The sequence below is a fragment of the Sebastes umbrosus genome, chromosome 9 (genome assembly GCF_015220745.1).
Source record: "Sebastes umbrosus isolate fSebUmb1 chromosome 9, fSebUmb1.pri, whole genome shotgun sequence".
Lineage (NCBI taxonomy): Eukaryota > Metazoa > Chordata > Actinopteri > Perciformes > Sebastidae > Sebastes > Sebastes umbrosus.
Window position 1 is genome coordinate 1910090 of NC_051277.1, and position 22762 is coordinate 1932851.

Below are 22762 nucleotides of genomic sequence, written 5' to 3' on the forward strand. Positions count from 1 at the left end.
TTCTTCTTCACGTACACACAATTAAACTCTCCTGAACGCCGCCGTAAGAACGTGTTGGATAATTAAACAGCCAGCAGATGCCACGTCAGCCTCGTTACTGTAAATCCTCTCCGACACGTCCTCCTCGTCCTCGTCGCGGGCGCCGTGGAAGTGAAGTTGACTCGTGTAAATAAACCGTCGACACTCGAGCGCGGCTCTTTTGTCTCCTCGTGGCCTCTGCAGAGTGTCAGCCGCCGCACGCCGCCGCCGCTCGGCTAATCAGAAGCAGCCACACACACAAAAAAAAGAGAAAAAGCTGCAAACAATTAACCTCGAGCTGCGTCTGAGAGGAGCAGGTGACCAGGCTAATGGGCTCGGCCATGTGTGTGTGTGTGTGTGTGTGTGTGTGTGACAGGCGGCGTGCGGGTAAAGGATGTTTGGGAGGAAACAGCTGAGTAGAGAAAACATGCAGCTGCTTCAGACTCTCCGTCCGGAGAGGAAAAATATCACAAAAAAAACTCAAAGATGTAAAAAATAAATCGTCTTTACATCCAAATAAATGTGACGAGAGTTCGGCGCCAAAAAGACTGAACATAATTTCCCGCCAAAAAAACATTTCCTTGAACAGGAAAGCTCAGATTTACTGAACCCTGAATGCACCAGTACTTTAGGACAGATTTATCCACCAAATTCCATTTGATAAAATCAACGTTTTAACAGTTTACGTTTCTTCTTTTCTCAGTTTTACACAAATGATCAGAGTGTACCTGGAAGCAGTTTACATTACATGACGAGAAAAACTCAGATTTACTTGAACCCTGAATGCACCGCCACTTACTTGCACATATTTATCATATTTTATATTTTAGCATTTTAACAGTTTACGTTTCTTCTTTTCTTGGCCTTAAAATATCGAAGAGCAAAATGATCAGAGAATAAGTGGAAGCAGGTTACTTGACAAGAAAAACTCAGATTTACTGAACCCTGAATGCACCACAGTGACCAGAGTTTTATGAATGAATGAATTGAAAGGAATCCGATGACAAACACGTTTTATCCACCAAACTCCATTTGAAAAATCACCTTTTTTACATTTTGTGTTCACACATACATTCACTTTTCATCTTTTGTCAGTTGTTTTAATGCGCCGATAGAGCAAAAATAATCAGAGTAATCAGATTACATTACTCGACTGAAAAAACCCAGATAATCTGAACCCTGAATGCACCACGCCAACCAGAGTTTGAGGAATAAATAAATCCACCAAATTCCATTGGAAGAATCATCTATTCCTTCTCTTCTTTCTTCTTTTCTCAATCGTCCTGATACGTCAAACATAGCAAAATAATCAGATGAACTGAAAGTAATCAGATTACACTACTTGACCAAAGAAACCCCCTCATATTTACTGACGCCTGAACGCACCACGCGGACCAGAGTTTGATGATTTCAGTGGAACAGATGCTCAGTTTTACTCCTTCAGATGAGTCGCTGTGTGAGTTTAATGTTACAACGTGTTACTGGAACGTAAATGTTAACGATGGGATTGTTTGATTTTTAGTATTATCGGTATTAACGTGTGTTTTAGTGACGTTATTGTTCAAATAGAAGGTGAAGCTGCAGAACAAACAGCTGCAGGTCGGAGTTTGACGTCCGTGAAACCTGCTTTTACAATGAATTTTCACACATTGAACACCTCACAGAACGTACTAATTAGCGCACACACACGCACACGCACACACACACACACACACACACACACACACACACACACACACACACACACACACACACACACTCGGTCAGGAGTGTGTGTGTGTGTGTGTGTGTGTGTGTGTGTGTGCAGAAGCCCCTCAGTCTAAAGACTAATTTGTTGGTAATTGCAGCATGACAGGAGCAGCCATTTCAGCATCGAGCCACCGTTTCCCCGAGCCAGTCGCCCTAATTAGGAATGACACACGCTATTAAGGTGCACAAATGGAAATCAGTCAGCGGGCGTTTCCTCCCCGACGGCACCGCCGCCGCCGCCATCGAACTCACAGCGGGCCACCGACACACCAAAAACCTCCCACAATGCACTTGCGATGGAGTCAAAGTAAGAAAACAAGCGGCGGTTTGTTCCTGCAGCAAAAAAACAAACATCAATAAAGTAATACACAAATCAGATTTAGTCATGTAATCTGATTACTTTTAGTTACTCTCAGATACCTTTTGCTCTATTTGATGAAGTCAAACAAAAAGGAAGACAAGAATAACAAACACAAAGAAAACACAGAAAGTTAAATTGGTGATTTTTCCAATGGAGTTTGGTTCTAACGAGTTTTATTACGTTAAACCTGAAAAGAAGATATGAATAATATATATATAATTATATAACAACACAAAATGTTAAATTGGTGATTTTTCCAATGGAGTTTGGTTCTAAGAGTCTACTTAAGTTAAACTTGGGAAAAGAAGACAAGAATGATATACATAAACACAAAATGATGAATTGGTGATTTTTCCAATACACATTTTGGTGGTTCTAAGAGTCTAAGTTAAACCTTGAAAAGAAGATAAGAGTAATATATACATAAACACAAAATGTTAAATAGGTGATTTTTCCAATGGAATTTGGTTGTTCTAAGAGTTTACTTAAGTTAAACTTGGAAAAGAAGACAAGAATGATATATACATAAACTCAAAATGATGAATTGGTGATTTTTCCAATACACATTTTGGTGGTTCTAAGAGTCTAAGTTAAACCTTGAAAAGAAGATAAGAGTAATATATACATAAACACAAAATGTTAAATAGGTGATTTTTCCAATGGAATTTGGTTGTTCTAAGAGTTTACTTAAGTTAAACTTGGAAAAGAAGACAAGAATGATATATACATAAACTCAAAATGATGAAATGGGGATTTTTCCAATGGAGTTTGGTGGTTTTAACGAGTCTTATTGAGTTAAACCTGGAAAAGAAGACAGGAATAATACATACATAACACAAAATGTTAAATAGGTGATTTTTCCAATGGAATTTTATGTTTTTTAACGAGTCTAAGTAAGTTAAACCTTGAAAAGAAGATAAGAGTAATATGTATATAATTATATAACAACACAAAATGTTAAATAGTGATTTTTCTGATGGAGTTTGGTGGTTCTAACGAGTCTGATGAATTCAGTCTAATGCAGAATGTTCCGGTCGTTTGTTCGTCGGGTAACTGATCACACGGAGACTATTATTGATTAACTCAGTTGTGTATTTCCTGGTATTGATAGATCAGCGTTTAATTATTGATCGGTGAGTTTATTCTGTCGTCGGTCGTTTAATGAAGGAAAGAGATTTGAACTTAGATTTAGATTTATTGATGAACTTGATCAATATTTTTGATTTATCATTATTTATATTTGGGTGGGTATATATGGTGGTGGACGGTTTCATCCGATGACATAACAACACACACACACACACACACACACACACACACACACACACACACACACACACACACACGCTGGGCCTGCTGCTTCAGCCTCAACTCATTAGTTCATATTACACGGCTAATAAGAGCTAACCAAACAGGTGTGTGTGTGTGTGTGTGTGTGTGTGTGTGTGTGTGTTTGTGTGTGTGTGTGTGTGTGTGTGTGTGTAGCCTGATTGGCTAAATGTATTCGTGGGTAATTGTGCAGTCCTGCATAAATCAACACACACACACACAGTACATGAACAATATGTGCATATTTTAACCGTCCAAACTCGACTTCCATAGCAATTAGAGAAGAGTGTGTGTGTGTGTGTGTGTGTGTGTGTTTGTGTGTGTGTGTGTGTGTGTGTGTGTGTGTGTGTGTGTGTGTGTGTGTGTGTGTGTGTGTGTGTGTGTGTGTGTGTGTGTGTGTGTGTGTGTGTGTGTGTGTGTGTGTGTGTGAGTGAGTGAGTGTGTGTGTGTGTGTGTTCAGTACTAATTACATACTGGACGATCATCAGGACACATTAACATCCAACGCTCAAAAACAAAAAGAGTCACGTGATGTCAAAAAGTCAGAAAAGTGGGTCATGTGTCGGCTCCTCTTCACCTCCGTAGTTAAAGTTTATCCATATTCTTCATTATATGTTTATAATACATTATAATCCAAGTTATTCTTATTATTATTATTATAATTCTGTCGTTCCAGTTATCATTTTATTATCTGAGTCGAGGTTCTGAGGACGGAGGACGCTGATCAGATTGTAGTTTGTGACCTGTGATATTGGGCTGTATATGTAAAACTTGACTTTTTGAAATACAGATTTGGAACAGAGACGGGACGTATTAGTGTAAACAGCAGCCGAGCTTTAAACCTCTTTCTCCACTTTTTTCAACAAACACACAAGTTATTTATTTCTTTATTGTCATCTGCACAACAGAGACGCTCACAGAGACGCTCACAGAGACGCTCACAGAGACGCTCACAGAGATACTCACAGAGAAGCAGTCAGTCTCTCTCCAACAACGCTCATTAAATATGTGTGAAAATAATAGAACCTAAGATATAAAATAGTGTTAAATTATATAACATAGGCTATATAAAATAATATATAGTTGTGGTAGACAGGTGCACAGTCATTTCAAAGTGATTTAACTGTAATGTTAACAGGAATAACACGCCATATTAATATTCTATGGATATATGTGCTGATTTTGATTTCTTAGTAAAAAGTTATTTTAAAGGTCCCATATCAGCTCATTTTCAGGTTCATACTTGTATTTAGTGTTTCTACTAGAACATGTTTACATGCTGTAATGTTCAAAAAAATCTTTATTTTTCTCATACTGTTTGCCTAAATATACCTGTATTCACCCTCTCTGTCCGAAACGCTCCGTTTTAGCGCATTTTGACGGAATTGCAACGGAATTGCAACGGAACTGCGTTGCTAGGCAACAGCTTGGGTCCATGTGTACTTCCTGTCAGCTGATGACATTCACATACACTGAAACAGGAAATAAACTGGGAGATATTTAGAATGTTTACGTTTAAATCTGTGTCAAGGGGCTAAATATTGTATATTTGTGACATCACAAATGGGCAGAAATCCTGACAGCTTGTTTGAAATGCAGAGTTTCTGAATACGGGCTGTGTGTATTTCCCTGTGGATTGAGTGTTTCGATACTTTCACAGTATTTATATAGGACTTAAGCCTGCTTTATAATTAAAAACAAAACATGAAAATCTCACTTTTTTATAATATGGGACCTTTAAATTAGACTTTAAATAAATTCAGTTCAGAATACTTTATTCATCAGTCAGCGGGGCGATTCAGGACAAACAGAAACTACATATAGATGATTCTTTAACATACATAAAAAATACAAACATGACAATGTTAGAAACATAAAAACAAGTTAAAACAATCAGCTTGTTTTGCTGCTGCAGGCTTCAGGGCGCCACCTCCGGGTCCAGGTTAAAGAAAGACGGAGGTCACGGTTAAAAGAAACCAACGTTGACTCGTTGGTAGCGCTCCGTTAAAAGATGTGGAAGGACTAAAAAACGTCCTCGGGGACGTCCACGATGTCACAGGTTCACGATGGAGTTTTCAAAAGACGTAGTTCAGTTTCAGTTAGCATCTGTTAGGCTGTTACACACCGGGGGCGTTTTTTCACGTGGTTAAGTCACACGTTATTATATTATTAAAGTTTCACGCAGAACGTGAATATTATGTGGCGAAAAAACAACGATATCTTTTTTTGGAACGAGATTGATTCTCTGACCTTTTGCTCCTTTTGCTTTTGCTTAAAGACATCAACCGATCACGTTGAGTTGTGTCTATATTTATGAAACAACAACACGGAGGCTCCGTAGTCTGAACCAAGACGCAGACCAGATCCACTACTTCCTTTCTTACCTTTCACAATAAAAGCCCTAGACAGATAATATTCACGGGCACATATTTCACATGTTCTTGTCGTTTATTCGTCACTCCCCCGCAACAGTTAGACTGAATCCACTACCTGTACAGTGTGTGTGTTGGTATGTGTGTATACAGTATATATATATGTGTGTATACAATGTGTGTGTGTGTGTGTGTTGTCCTGTCAGGGTGTGTGTTTGCTCTGAGTTTGTTTCCCACTGAATCAGATTTAAACATCCACTGTTTATTTGATTAACATCCTGGCAGCCGGCCACACAGAGAGTGTGTGTGTTAGTGTGTGTGTGCTGTATGGCTCATTAGGCTGGTGTGTGTATTTATGTGTGTGTGTGTGTGTGTGTGAGTGTGTGTGAGGTGGCGGGCCACGCTGGTTAAAGACTCAAACAGCGGTCACACTCCATCTCCTGTTTGATTAATGTCATGGTGTGTAGGTGTGTGTGTGTGCGTGTGTGTGTGTGTGTGTGTAGGTGTGTATGTGTGTGTGTATGTACAGCGAGTCTATCAGGATGATTTTCAGTGTTTTTTTAACATAAAAAAGAGAATTTACGGTTTAAATTCAGACCGTTGTCTTTAATTTCAGAGCGTTTATGTTCATGTTGGATTAACAGAGTTTGACTTGAAGCCATTTCTTTAGACTCATTCTTCTATCAGCTGAAAGCAGCAGAGTGAGAGTAGCCTGTATATTACAGAGCGATCAACAGATCAGGTACAGAGTATTTTAATTTGACATAATGAGGAGATTAAGCAGCGTAACGAGGTTCCCAGTGAGTATCTTTCCTTTCCTTTAAGGACGATCACACCGACATGAGCTGACGTGGAATCATGACGAGGAAACGTTTGGATCTTTTATACTCAAATATACGCAAAACCGACATTTTCAAAGCTCCTCAAAGTTCTCCATTTTCTCCGCTTATCCACATATCTGCAGTTAGAACAATGTTGGATGTGCACAGAGAGGCGGAAACCTGCAGAGCTGAACCCCCGTGAAGGGTCTTGTTGCCGTGTGGTCGTGTGGCCGTGTGGTCGTGTTGCCGTGCGGACGCTCGCGACCCTCAAGCATAAATCATGCTTGACAGTTTTGAGCTTCAATCTGTAATTTCTTCCCTCAAATTCATAATTCTTACCTCCAGATGACTTCTGTCTTGTTCCCTTAAATAAATGTGTGCACATATGACCAGATCCTGCCGGCCTTAAAGAACTCTCTTAAATGAAGATAGTGATGTTCGCAGAAAACATCAGAACCAGAGCTGGTTTAAGTCTAAAGTAAAGTCACAAGAACAGCTAGTAAAGATCCTTTTAGGTCTGTTAAAATAACTACAGATATCTTTGTGGTGTTTAAAGGTTGACTAGGCAGGAAGGCTCTAATGAAAGACACTATCCAGGTGCATTGTGGGGAATGTAGGCTCCAGTGTTTTGGGACTGTAAGTCAGGATATCTCCACCTCGTTCTGTCTCTCACGATGTGGAAGTGCCGTCAATGTTCATTGTGTTTTAAATATAACAGAGACCAAGTTCTGTTGATGTTTAAATATCCAATGCCTTTCTGACACACTTCACTTACTGATTTTTATTACATGGCTTTGTTGAATACTCGATTCTGATTGGTTGATCACGGCGTTTTACGGTTTCTTATTTCTTTATAGCAGACCGTTGCTATGCTAAGTAGTCGTGTAAGAAGCGTCGGGGTCTCTCATCGCCCTGTCTGGGTTTATTTCACAACAATGACCGGCTCGCTGTGCATTATCTCTTTACCTCATTACCTGTCCATCATTTAGGAAGTCGAGTCTCAAGGCCTCATTTTGAGTAAAGAAAAGTCTGCCTCTCCAGTAGGAACTGAAGTTACAGGTTGTTGTTGTTGCAGGTGTGGCCAGTTAGGAAGGAGCACACATTGTTGGCAGCAGCAGAACGTATATTGATAAGAAGTGTAACATCAGCGCCGAGCAGCAGAGCTACGCTTCCGCCATTTTGGACTGAAAGTGACTACCAGACGCCAGTAAAACGTCCTCCTACTAAGAGCTGTATGAAAGTAAAACTACATTATTTCTATTCTATTGTCAGATTCTACTTCAGTCCAAAATGGTGGCAGCAGCTGTTGTAAAAAAGACACCAGAGTTTCGTCTCTTTGCGTCTCGACTCTTCATCAGCAGGATAGCAGGTGTTTCCATCACTTCCATGTGCATTGCTGTGTTTCAGACCGTGTTGATGTTGACTGTGATTCTGAAACCGATAAACAAACTAAAGCTGATCAGAGAGCAGCAGGAGAACCTCACAACAACATGTCATATCTGTAGGGAGTATCGCTGAAGCTACACGATGTTCAGTGAAACCACAGACTCCATGTTTTTATGGCTGCAGCCGTCCCATCACATGGAAATGTTCTGCTTCGTTTTACACACGTTCACCCCCAAATTCATCCTGACAGATCGCTGTAATGTGATATCTCTGGGAACGTTGAGCTCTCCGCTTAGAGGTTAGAGTAAAGTTCTGCTGGTTTGAGCAAAGTCTGGACCAACAGCGTGCTGGTGAAGCTGGCGTAGAACCACTAGAACCAGTAGAACCAGTAGGAGTGTTTACTGGGATCACTGGCTGATCCTCCTTTAATCTGAGACAAGAAAAGATCAACCTCAGGTTTTATTGCAATATTCAGCCGGTGAATTTATTCAGCGTGTGTGTGTGTGTGTGTGTGTGTGTGTGTGTGTGTGGATATGAACTGACTGCTCACAGGACCGGCTGTCTTGCTCAGTAATTGTTTGCAGAGTGCTCGACACGACTCCCGCTGACCTTTAATTTCAGGCTTTGTGGTGGAAACGTGCAGATCGCCGGCCGCGGCCCGGTGTTTGTTCTCCGTGTGTGTTTGTTCTGTGTGTGTGTGTGTGTGTGTGTGTTTGTTCTGTGTGTGCGTGTGTGTGTGTTTTATTTTTTCCTCTCTGGCTGTTGGCGTGTGATTTACACTCCGGGCATGTTCGAGCGAGCCGTGTGCCATCGATACTGTTTTTATTACACCTTGTGCCAAGTGCTAACAGCCGGATACGAGGCGCTGCGACGAGTGGATGCTGCCGCAATTAGCATAATTGAAATAATAATAATGCTAACGAGCTTTCTGAGTGGAGGCAGAGCAGAGAGAGAGAGGAGAGGATGAGCGGTGGTGGTGGCGGCGGCGGCGACGGCGACGGCTTCGTCACCGTGGCGAGCGGCTGTAATTGGGATAATGGGCTGGTTTTAGTGGTGGAAGTGATGCTTTTGATTCGGGAGGAAACAGGTGCCAAATTCAGTTTGTTTTAGAGTTAAAACCTACATTTGTGTGTCAGGTCTTTGTCTTCATGTTTTATTACAAATAAAAATAAATACAAAAATCTGAATCAAAGCTACTTTTTTTAGAAAGCTGAGGTTCGGGATGCGACGCCATAATACTGATATTAAAGAACTCTTCTAACTACAACTGCACTGCACACATCTCCAATGTCAGACCTTTCTGGGTGTATTTTAGACCAGAAAACATATTTACTGAAAGGCAACAAGTGCAGCAAGAATATATCATCCAGTCTCCAATAAAACATCAGCTTGTTTCAAGAGTTTTCTAGAACCGATCGTCAGTATCTGGAAGCAAGAACGGATTGATACCGATACAATGAGGTTGGATTATTGAGGTGAAAGTGAGGTGTCACAGTAACAGAAGCACAAAAATAGATTGATGGCTCAACACATTTTAAATAACTATAGAAAATATTTTAGTTTATTACGGCTGTAAGTCGATTCAAATATTTAATCGTGAAATTACCTTAAAGGGAGATTAGTCAAGTATTTAATCCTCTTATCAACATGGGAGTGGACAAATATGCTGCTTTATGCAAATGTATGTATATATTTATTATTGTAAATCAATAAACACAAAACAATAACAGATATTGATCCAGAAACCCTCACAGGTACTGCATTTAGCATAAAACAATATGCTCACATCATAACATGGCAAACTGCAGCCCAACAGGCAACAACAGCTGTCAGTGTGTCAGTGTGCTGACTTGACTATGACTTGCCCCAAACTGCATGTGATTATCATAAAGTGGGCATGTCTGTAAAGGGGAGACTCGTGGGTACCCATAGAACCCATTTACATTCACACATCTGGAGGTCAGAGGTCAAGGGACCCCTTTGAAAATGGACATGACAGTTTTTTCTCACCAAAATGTAGCATAAGTTTGGAGTGTTATTTAACCTCCTTCATGACCAGCTAGTCTGACATGGTTGGTACCGATGGATTCATCAGGTTTTATACTTTCTTATGATACCAGTATCTTCATTCTAGCTTTAAAACTACTGAGCCGCTACACCCTAAAAATCACAAGTGGCTTTAATGCGTTAAATAAATTAGTGGAGTTAAAACAAATTTGTGTTAACGCGTTATTATCGCGTTAACTTTGACAGCCTAATAGTTACTGTAAGTCAAATCAGGATGTTTAACTAAACCTAACCAAGTCATTTTGTTGCGTTTTTTGTTTTGTTTTATTTTACAACGTTAACCACGTGTTTTAAAACTGTTTAAAACTGCAACTGTAATCCGGTAGAACATACATTTCCTTCAAAACATAATTGAGATGTAGTTTAGTTGTATGGGAACGCATTTATGTTGGAGTCAGGGTTGTGCAATGGGTTGACTACTTTGAAAGCATAAAGTGGTGTTTTAGATGTTTAAATGTGTGTTTTTAAAGGTGTATAAAGGTCTCAAAGTGTGTCGTCGTGCAAAGAAAATTAACTTAACATTAATATTTTACATATATTAGAGCTGACAATTATGCAAAAGTCACATTTCAGAAGATGGAAGCAGAGAGTTGTTTTGGCATTTTTACTTTAAAAATGACTAAAACATTAATCAATTATCAAAATGGTTGCCAATTAATTTTCGGTTGATGGACTAATGATTTGAGCTCCATAATATATTTAATATAAAGTAGTTATGATTCGTTCCACCTTGATAATAATCCAGTTATGTAATATATCAGACACCATTACCACAGTACTTTTACTTTTGATATTTGAAGTATATTATGCAGATGATGTGCTGTTCTACTGAAGTAACATTTTGAATGTGGTACTTGTACTTGTAGTGAGTATTTTCAGTGTAGTATTAGTACCTTTACTGCAGTAGACGATGTTTCCTTCCCCCACTGGAAGCATCTAAATAGCAACATGGATAAAAACAGATGCTTGTGGATGTTTTTTTTCTCACAGGAAGTCATTGAAAATATCTGGTAGTGGAAGTGTTGACGTCTGCCGCGCTGTGATTCCTCTCGCTGTTATTTTTTATTTTAACACTGTTGTGTTTTCTGACAGTCGGCTGCTTTATTCCCGCCGAGCCTCCTTTAAAACAGACTGACCGACTCACACCTGAGCTGCCTTCCTCCTCCTCCTCCTCCACCTCCTCCTCCTCCGCGAGTTCCTCTGCAGACTCTCCACGCCACCGTCCTCCCGGCCAAACGCTGCGAGTCGGAAGAATTAGCTTCCAACAAACCGGCCTACAAATGAGGCATTAAGCATTGGTAATGGAGGTGCAGAAAGGTCACGGCTGTATTAATCTGCCGTCTGGGGAATACACCCCTGAGCCGGGAAACACCGAGACCGAGAGAGAGCAGGCAAGCTTCCAAAAACAAACCCCGAGCATGAATAAATATTTATCCGTGCCCGGGCCATCGTATTGATTATAAAGCGTTTTAGGAAACAAAACGAGCAGTGAAATGAGATTGATGTAAAAATATTCAGATGTTTCCCCCCTCGGACGCTCGGAGGTTCTCTGGGCTGAGAGCAGAGGTCGCTTCCTGCAGGAGCATCGATTTTATTTCAGGATCAACGAGGATTTTTATCCACTTTTCCTAAAATCAGCTGCTGACAGTAACTCACTGATGTTTCTCTCTTCACACACTCAGTAAAAACCTTTTTATAGTTTTACATGTGAAGCTCATTCTGAGACAACAATATGGCATTAAATCAAACGTACGATGACATCTGACCTCATCATGAAGAAAACAATCACTAGAACTAAAATACATCTTTAATCCCATTAAATAAATTCCCTTTAATAACATTTGATTGGTTCTGAGTAGTGGTTCTTAGGACTCCTTTTTAACATATAACAATTAAATTCATATTAGATTTGTATATATTCCTGCATACTTGCTCACAATAAGTGAAAGTATAAAGTGTGTAATGTGCCTGATTTAAGAAACCCTTAATTGGATAAATAAAATACTGCATTTTACTTTAATATTTTTGCTTTTGCAAAATTATGTGTAGATTCCAGAAAAACTTATCTTTCATGACTCCGTAAAAATGATTTCCAATCACCAAAGATTATTTTTTGTCTTACTTCAAGGACCAGTGTGTAGTATTTATGGGGATTTATTGGAGGAGAGTTTCAGAAGTTTCAGTTGGTTGCAATCTGTAGAGATGTTCCGACACCATTTTTTTCCTTCCTGATACCGATTCCGATACTGAGTACCGATCTGATACCAGCGTGATTTAATAAAAAATATAGTTATTATTATCATTATTTAACAGCTGTGACTTATTGACAAATGGCTTACATCTTTTCTTCGCTCTGTCTACCGTCAAAGAGTATAGAAACAAAGAGATGAAACTCCAGATATTCACCATTTTGGACTGAAAACGCTTATTATATTTATAATATTTTATTGTTCAACACAAGACATTTCAGTATAGACATTAATTATGACAAAAGAATAGAAATCATTTTGTTTTATTTTTGTGCGTCTCTTTGTAGGAGGACGTTTTACTGGCGCCTAGCAGTCGTTTTCAGTCCAAAATGGTGGGAGCGTAGCTCTGCTGCTGGGAGCTGACGTTGCAATGGAACAAACTTTCACTTCTTATCAATATACGTTCTTTTGCCGTCACCGTCACTCACCACTAGCATCACACTGTTGTTGTTTGCTATCGTCACGTGACAAACTACCTGCAGTCAGTTCTTCTTCGCTGCTCTAAAACAGTAGTTGCCCGTGGCAACCACGACACCTCCAGGGCGACAGCACAGTGAAGGCTGCTGTTTTGGATCGGCGAAGAAGAAGAATTGATTTCTGATTAAACAAGTTTTTTCTGGGTTAATAAATTATGGATCTGTGCAAAGACTGGCGTATTTGTGATACTGATACCGAATTTTGGGCAGTATCCGACGCATTTCCGGTACTGGCATCGGTATCGGAACAACTCTTACACTTTATTTTTTTCCAACAGTATCCTTAAAAGTTGTTTCAAATTCTTATCAAAACAGAATACATTTATATCATCTGCATATAGCATGATTTTTATTTATATATATAATTTATGTGCAAGATATACAGTATACTGATGGGCCTAAGACGGAGCCCTGTGGAACCCCACAAGTAATTGTTTTATTGTTTATTTGGCTCCTGTTCTCCAGGTTTCTGCTGAACCAGGATCAGTTCAAACTATTCAAACATTTTATCAGGCTCAACATCAAAACCTCTCAGCTGGCTTTTAGTCCAGTTAATTTATTTGGTTAATTTCAGTACAAACTTCCCCCGTCAGTGATTCTTCTTTGTCTCAGCTCAGGTTTTGTGATAATTGATTCGACATCATGTAAAAACAAGTCGGTGCATGTTAGAATGAGATTAGACAGTCGGTTATAATGAGGCTTCACAGCCAACAGATATGGACGGAAATTAATGAGATTTATTTAACATTCAATCCTCTTAATAAACCAACTCTATATAAACATCACAGTTAGAGTTTATAACATAAACCTCTAAACTTTTAGGAAAGCTACTTCATGATTTGATCTCTCGTAGGTTGGTGTTCTGTAATGGTTTTTCTATTTATCTGCTTGGTTTCTTAGTTTATTGAGCCTTTTTAACCCTTTCATTGTCATCCAGTCAAAACAAGAATGTTTGTCTCAGTTTGTGTTAGTGCTTTTTGAGTTACAAGTTTATCAAACTGGAGATATGATGTTTTGAGAGTCAGTCAGGCAGCGTAATATTTCATGGATGTATGCAGGTCATTTCACGAAGTTGCTTGCAAACTGCAGATTTTCATGTCGGGGTCTTCTGTTTGCTCTGAGCCTCGTTTCCTAAACATTAACATTCTCGTACAACTAAACTATATTCTCAGTTACGTTTGGAAAGGAAACATATTTTACTGTGGATACGTTTGTCTTTGACGCATCACAAATAGTCCAGGTGACGTAGTACAACGTGCAGAGCAGGTGACGTAGTACAACGAGCAGAGCAGGTGACGTAGTAGATCGAGAGACCGTTAATGAAAGTTATGTGGAATAACAACGAGTGTGGTCGTCCACAATACGTGCCGGAGGCAGCTGTTCATGTCCGTAACAAGCGTTTAAGCCGAACCCGGATGTTTTTTACTAAACCTGATGAAGTAGTTTTGTTGCCTAAACATATAACAAAACCTCCTCCTCCTCCTCCTCTCCATCCTCTTTCTCCTCCTCTTCCTCCTCTTCCTCTCTCCTCCTCCTCCTCCTCCTCCTCCTCTTCTTCTTCTTCCCCTTCCTCTTCTTTCTCCTCCTCCTCCTCTTTCTCCTCCTCTTCTTCCTCTTTCTCCTCCTCCTCCTCCTCCTCCTCTTCCTCCTCTCTGACTGGAGGAAGAGTCTTGTCTCCTGGGTTTTGGCCTCTGTCTCTGCAGTCTTTAATGTAAAAGGGCAGAGAACACACGATGAATCTATCAGTACAGTTACTTCCTGTTTGAGTGACCATCATCACCTGAGTAGATCTCCTCTCGCTGCTCCTCCTCATCACCTGAGTAGATCTCCTCTCGCTGCTCCTCCTCATCACCTGAGTAGATCTGCTCTCGCTGCTCCTCCTCATCACCTGAGTAGATCTGCTCTCGCTGCTCCTCCTCATCACCTGTCAGAACTGTTGATACGACCTGGTGTTCTTATACCAGCTGTTATTAATGTGCATCAGTCTATATAATAATAATAATAACATACTGTTGTTCTGTGTGTTTCAGTGGAGTCGGTTTGGCCCGAGCTCACTTTGAGAAGCAGCCGCCGTCCAACCTGAGGAAGTCCAACTTCTTCCACTTTGTTCTGGCGCTGTACGACCGACAGGGCCAGCCGGTGGAGATCGAGAGGACGTCCTACATCGACTTCGTGGAGAAAGACAAGGTGACGTACCGACGTTAACTCACCTGAAAGCCTCCACCGACACACACAATCACACTAATACACCGTCCAGCTGCCACAAACACTCACTACAGCACCACATGTGGATTCATCCGCCGCTGAAAATAGTCCCCAACTAAGTCTCTATTTCTTCCTGTTGGTTAGATAGAAACCACAGCGAGAAGCTGTTTGAGGAAGTTACTGAGAACTTTTATAAACATGAAACTTATTAATCATTTTTATACTTTGATCGCAGCTTTAAGAAAATGTGTTTCTCATATATCAAGTCACGATTTTAAATATTAGTTAGACATTTAACAGAGTCAAAACCAGCAGTGTGTTATTATTATGATAACTGTTTGTGTTAATAATAAAACACTGCTTTTGAATGTCATGATTATGTTTAAATATTACTGAGTAATGACAGATATACCACTATTGTAGTGTCATAATAAATGTGAGCTAAACAGGCCAAATTGACTTAAACAACAACCAGCTGTATTATTATTATTATTATATAATAATAATGCTACTACTACTACTACTACTAATACTAATAATAATAATAAAACTACTTTAAAGTTAAAGTTTAAAAAGTTGTATTATTATTAATATTATTTTAAACAGTATTTCTTTGCATTTATTTCACACAGAAAAATAAAATAATAATTGGGTTAGACAATGTATTTCACATATTTAACTAATAAATAAAATAAAAATAAAATAAAAATTAATTGATAAATAAATAAATAAATGTGTGATTATGCTACAAACGTGTAGAATTATTTATAACACAAATATGAGCCCAAAGTTCAATTTATAGAGAATTTAATCACAATATTGGTCAGAAAAATAAAATTATTTCCTCCTTTGAGCCCCAGATGAAACTATATATTTGTGTTTTCAAAGATTTCCTTTAAATAGAAACCAATGAGTTTGGAGCTGAGAGACACAGACAGGATACTACTAATACTACTACTACTACTACTAATACTACTACTACTACTACTACTACTAATAATAATAATATTACTACTACTACTATTACTACTAATACTACTACTACTAATAATAATAATAATAATACCACTACTACTAATATTACTATTACTACTATTACTACTACTACTAATGATATTAATGATAATAATGATAATAATACTATGCAGACAGGTTGAGGAGTGTTTGGTGTTTGATCGGCTGCCAGCTGGCTCTAATTCCTCCCTCCTCTCCACCCACTCACTCACCTGACCTCTGCTTTGACCTCTAGTCTCTCGCCCCGATACCCCCCCCCCACACACACACACACACACACACACACACACACACACACACACACACAGGGACTGAGCCAACACTCCCAGGCTCTCTGTTGGCAGCGAGCGGCTGACTGACGGAGACTGAAAGGAGAGAGAGAGAGATGAAATAAAAAGAGGAATAAAGGATGAAGAAGAGGAGGAGGAGGAGGAGGACGGGGTGAGGGAGGGTCAAGAGAGGAAAGAAACCGTAAAAGAAAGACATGAAGAAGAGATGCTCAGATATTTACAACATGTAACAACAAATAATAATCAATCAAAACAAGAATAACCAATAAAATAAACAGTAAACATTCACAGCAAGTTCTCAATAAATAACATAAATACATACTAATACATTAATAAATAAGTGTTTACAAGAAGTATATGGTCCTACCCCTTTTCTACACCTTAAATAATTACCTTAATTATTTATCATATTTAACCACACTTAGTCATCATGCAGGTCTCACCCATCACATCCTCGTCCCCGTAGAGGGGACAGACGTGTGAATCACATGATCACCTGGCTGTTGTGGGTCAGAGGTCAAAGGTCACAGTGACTGTCTGCCAGCAGTCATCAGGGTCCAACTGCTTCCTGTTGAAACTTAATAATATATTATAAATATATATATAATATGTTGTCAAACTGAAAAATGAAAACTTGATTTTGGAAAACACTTTTTTCTTTTAATATTTTATTTGGAGTTTTTTCTTGAAACACAAAAACAGTCAAGTAAAATAAAATAAAATACAAAATAAATAAAAAATATATCTATCTATATATCTATAAATGTATAGATATATATAACATAAGATAAAATAAAATAAAATAAAATGAAAAATAAAATAAATAATAAAACAATGAAACGCTACCAGTTTTACAAGATTTTAAAAAATACTTAAAACAAGTTTAAATTTTTCTAAAATAATAAGACTTCATTATGGAAACACATTCCCGCTGGAAAAGAACAAAATGGATGAAATGTAATAATGATATATTTTATTTATACTGCACTCAAAACAAGGTTACAAAGTGTTTTACATGGTTGGACCAGGAACAAAAACATTTCAGAACTCAGCAGTACAAATAAAATGGAAATAAAACATAAAATAAATAAATAAATAAATAATAACATTAAAAAGAGAAGACAGATGAGGCGACCAAAAGGTGATTTCTGAAGTCAAACGATAATGAGATAACGTTTGTAAAAAAGAAATTGAGTTTTTAAAGATGATCAGTTACTGTTTCCTCACGTTGACTCAGTATGTCAACATTTTACTTAAATTTCATTATTTTGACTAAAAAGAATTGATTCAGTGTCTCATAATTATTCCTTTAAAATTCTAAATTTAGACTTTGTAGCTCATAATTTTGACTTTACGTAAGAAAGTAAAAATTCTGATTTATTTCATATAATTGTGATTTAAAGCGTAATTTTGTTATCAGGCTTTATCAGTTAGTTATTTGAAGACTAGTTTGCCAACTTTGATCTCATGTCTCATAACTTCTAATTCTTCTAGTTTGGTAGAGATGTGTTTCTATTCTTTAAATACTCAAAGTACCGTCCGTAGTACTTGTTAGGAGTGATGTATTTACATGTACACATGTTTGACTTTGACAGCAGCAGCCTGCAGCGGTCTGCAGCAGCCTGCAGCAGCCTGCAGCGGCCTGCAGCAGCCTGCAGCAGCCTGCAGCGGCCTGCAGCAGCCGGCTGAGTGCAGCATCACAGCCTGTAAATGTTTTATTATCACACCTTCATCACAGTGGCGGGTCGTGTAAAGAGTGTTTGTGTGTTTGTGTGACAGGAATACAACGGAGAGAAGACCAACAACGGGATCCACTACCGGCTACAGCTCCTCTACAGCAACGGTGAGCCACGACACCACAGTCTTATATTAGAGTAATGTTTTAACGCTGCTACGGTCAGCTGTAAAGTTACTGCTAACCTCAGACTCACCGTCGTCACACGCTCGCTCCCTCTCCCTCGCTCTCTCTCCACCGCACACTCACTAACGTTACGGGCCGTCGGCTAGCAGGATACCGGCTGACGTCACCCCAAAAATGTGATTATATTGATTATTAATAATGCAATACAAGCTGGATTTAGTGCCGTGACGCCGTCGGCTCAGGTTGCTGAAGTCGGCCGGAGCGTGTCATAATGACAGATGGCGGTTCAGCTGGTTGTCTTAAAATAAAACCGGTTTCGAAGCTCGTACACCGGACCGGACCGGGAAAACCATAAAATCAACCCAACTCTACCACCATCATATCCGTCTGAATCCAACGACGTTGGAACGTGACGAGGAAACGTGACGAGGAAACGTGACGAGGAAACGTGACGGGAAACGTGACGAGGAAACGTGACGGGAAACGTGACGGGAAACGTGACGAGGAAACGTGACGGGAAACGTGACGAGGAAACGTGATGGGAAACGTGATGGGAAACGTGATGGGAAACGTGACGGGAAACGTGACGAGGAAACGTGACGGGAAACGTGACGGGGAAACCTGACGGGGAAACGTGACGAGGAAACGTGACGTGGAAAGGTGACGAGGAAACTCGTGATTGGTTCGGGCGGGTGACCTCGACACCGCGGCTCCACCCCCCCGATCACTACTGCGCAGACTCTGGCTCCAAATGACGTCAAAATCTCAAGATGGCAGCTTGCGTATCAGGAATGTTTTGAGCAAAGAGACGAAACTCCAGTGTTTTTTTTGACAACAGCTGCTGCCGCCATTTTGGACTGAAACTGAGACATTAAATATGACAATAGAATATAAATAATGTAGTTGTCCGGCGTCCGGTAGTCTCTTTCAGTCCAAAATGGTGGACGCGTAGCTCTGCTGCTGGGTGCTGACGTTTACGTGGAACCAACTATTGTTTTTCACTTCTTAACGATATACGTTTTTTGCTCACAATCTGAAGATGTCAGCTCCCGTATCGATCCGGGATGTTTTGTCTTCACTTCTGTGCGGCGGGAGACCGTGGAGACGCGTCGTCCATCTTTATGTACAGTTTATCGTCGTGGTAACACGCTCTGATTGACAGCATGAAGTTAAACCTCTCCTCTTTTAAATGGCAGTGTTGTAGGTCAGGTGAGTGTTAGTTCAGAGGTGTGCGGTATTGATTGATGAAGAGGAGGTAATGATGGTCGCTCCCTCAGGTGAAACTGTCTGTCGGTTTCTCAGTTGAACTTTCTGCATGAATTAGAGCCGGTAGAGAAGGAATTTATATTAAAGGTCACCTCAGCAGACGGATAGTTGAAATGAACTGAGCAGTTTTTTAAGACTGGAAAAAGTTTTTCATTATCAGCACACACACGCACGCACGCACGCACGCACGCACGCACGCACACACACACACACACACACACACACACACACACACACACACACACACACACAGAGAGAGAGAGAGACATCTGGAATATCTGACAACTAACCAAACGTGAACTCTGTTTTGTCCATTGGGGGGAAAGTGGAGGATCTTTTGCTGATTCAAAACACACAGCTCGGCTTTGTGCTGGCGCCGGTCCAGAGCTGCAGGAGGAGAACGCCGTAATGCTCTCAGACCCCCGCAGAAACACCAGATAAAGTGGGACATAAAAGAGCGTTTTCTTCCAAAGGGGGATAAATCACTCTAATATGAGTCGGCATCGTCGGATTAGCATCGTACGGAGGTAATTGACCTCATCTGCAACCCGGGACAGATAGCCGCCATTTAGGCTGCAGACTGCTTGGCACTCGGAGCGCGAGAGGCGAGGAGTGAATCATGTCAATTAGAAAGCACGGGGAAGCTGCGAGCGAACGGCCCCGAAAAACAAGAAGAAAAAAAACACAATTAGAGCTCCTCCGCCGCTAACAGGTGTTCCCTGCAATTTGCTTCCTCCACCCCATGTCGTGTTGGTGTCACATTTACGCTCGGATGCATAGCTAATAAAAGACAAGCAGTCCTGATTGATATTTAATTTGTCTGAGAATGAGGATTCCTTGTTATCCTTGAGGAAAAAGGCGGCGGGGGGGCGGCGGGGGCGGCGGAGGGGGGGTGCTCGGCAGTTAAAGGCGGCGTGGCCTATAAATAATAAACAGCTCTGGAGCTAATGTTTGTTTTTGCTGAGGGGGGTGTTAGCGTAGCCGCGACGAGATGACAAGAGCTACAGAAAACATAAATACACTACCGGGACATAAATAATAACAGAATTCATTCACTGAACATTATTAGAGAGCTCTTCTTCTTCTCTTCTGCATACTGAGAGCACATTAGCATAACACGCTAATGTATGTATGTATGTCTGTATGTTGGTGTGTTAACGTGTCACCAGGCCGTCAATCCTGCTCATTATGACAGCAGTGTGTGTGTGTGTGTGTGTGTGTGTGTGTTTCAGCTGACTAATGTGTGTGTTCTGTGTGTTTTTCAGGCATCAGGACGGAACAGGATCTTTTTGTTCGGCTGATAGACTCCATGACCAAACAGGTGAGAACGTCCAGGTGTTTATTACAACATGTGATCGACTATAGACAAACATAATGATGACAGAACAGCGGAGACAGACGGGAATAAAGCGTGCTAAATATGTTTTTATTAGCACTTAATAACAGTTGATGCTCAGTTTAAAGGGAAGCTTCTCCATAGTCAGTGTTTTACTACGGTAGATGGAGCAAAGCGATGTACTGCTGTGGACGGGGGCAGCAGCTAAACGTGTTTTAGATACAAAAAAAGAAAAATCAATATCAGTATCAATGTACGCTATATTTAGAATATTTCCACTGCTTTACCTCGCCGTCTGACGGCCCTTTCTGACGAGGAACTGAAGCCGTTATCTATTCTCTCTTCAAAGCCACCAGACTCCATTGAAAAAACACAAGAGTTGCTGTTCTACCGCTACCTCGGTCCGTTAGATTGTTTGTTTGATTATCAGGGCTGTTAAAGTTAACACAGTAATAGCGCTTTAACGCCACTAATTTGTTTAATGCAACTTGTGATTTTAATGTTTTAGCAGCTCAGTTTTAAAGCTAGAGTGAAGATACTGGTATCATATGAAACTATAAAGCCTGATGAATCCATCGGTACCAACCATGTCATACTAGCTGGTCATGAAGGAGGTTAAATAACACTCCGAACGAGTGCTAAATTTTGGCGAGGAAAAACTGTCTCAGACATTTTCAAAGGGGTTCTTTGACCTCTGACCCGTCATTTTACCTCGCAGAACACGGCAGTCGCTGGTTTACCGCTGCGATCCATCCATTGGATCTCATCCCTACTTGTCAGATTTTGCTGCTTCAGCAGAGGGTAGCTTTGTGCGTAGTATCTTGACGCTGAAGGTTTGCGCGTGGTGAACGCTGTAAAACGGTGACGGTTGTTTTTAGGCAACAAAACCACTTAGGGTTCGGAAAAACATCACGGTCAGGCTTCAAATAAGTACGCTTGTAACGTAACGTAATCGTCATGTGACTCAGTGGCGTATTTAGAATATTTTCAGCCCTTTACCTCGCCGTCAGACAGACAGCCCCTTTCTGACGGGGAACTGAAGCCGTTATCTATTCTCTCGTCAAAGCCACCAGACTCCATTCACAAGAAACAGTAATCCTACCTCTCAGAACACAGTACAGCGTACTCTGATTCTCTTAAACTGATTCTTTTAGGTCTTTAAAATGCGTGTTGCTGCTGCCCCAGTCCACAGCAGTACGTTGCTTTGCACCAAACTCCATTTACTGTAGTGATACACTGAATATTATACAACCACACTGAGAAACACCTCAAATGTCCCTTTAACAGAAGCACAATCAGGTTTATTGTCAGGTAGGTTTACACATACGAGGAGTTTGCCTTCATGTTTTGGTGCAACAGTCAAGAAACATGAATAAAAGCAACAATAAAAATGTAAAAAATCTGTACAATCTATCTGGAAAAGGTGACAGTTTGAAGCCAGTTGATTGTTTTAAAGTACCGATCAGTTAACAGTTTATGCATCTGGTCTCTGGTTAGCTTAGCTTAGCATAAAGACTGGCAGCGGGGGGAAACAGCTAGCCTGTCTCTGTCCGTCTCCTAACACCTCTACAGCTAACTGATGAACATGTTTTATATCGTTTGAGTCTCAGCTGGTTTCCTGGCGATTCGTTCCAGCATGAAACTGAAACCGCACGTTTTCTCAGACTCGCTGTGACTCCAGAAACCTGCCGAAGCTCATTACCCATAAATCCAATTATTTAATAAAACACTCAACCTAGCCATCCCGTTTTTAACCCCCTCAAAGTCTGTCCTCCTTCCTCCAACTCAAACTAAAAGAACTCTCCTTCGTCTAACTCTCCTCCTCCTCCTCCTCCTCCTCCTCTAACTTTCCTAAACTCCAGCACCACTGATGTGTTTTCCTTTCCAGCTGTGCAGCTCCGACATTAGCTGACTCCCACTTTTCCGGTTTTCACTCACTCAGAACCCCCGTGTGGGATTTGA

General features: G+C 40.3%; 1 protein-coding gene across 6 annotated transcripts in view; it reads left to right on the forward strand.

The window, feature by feature from the left end:
- The window catches only part of LOC119494005 (transcription factor COE3-like), a 183236-nt gene that overhangs the window by 21306 nt on the left and 139168 nt on the right, over positions 1-22762 (forward strand). For all 6 annotated transcript variants that reach the window (XM_037779594.1, XM_037779595.1, XM_037779593.1 and 3 more), the window contains 3 exons: positions 14859-15015; positions 18117-18180; positions 20730-20785. In XM_037779594.1, coding sequence (XP_037635522.1) covers positions 14859-15015; positions 18117-18180; positions 20730-20785 — 277 coding nt within the window. The remainder of the gene's footprint in view (positions 1-14858; positions 15016-18116; positions 18181-20729; positions 20786-22762) is intronic.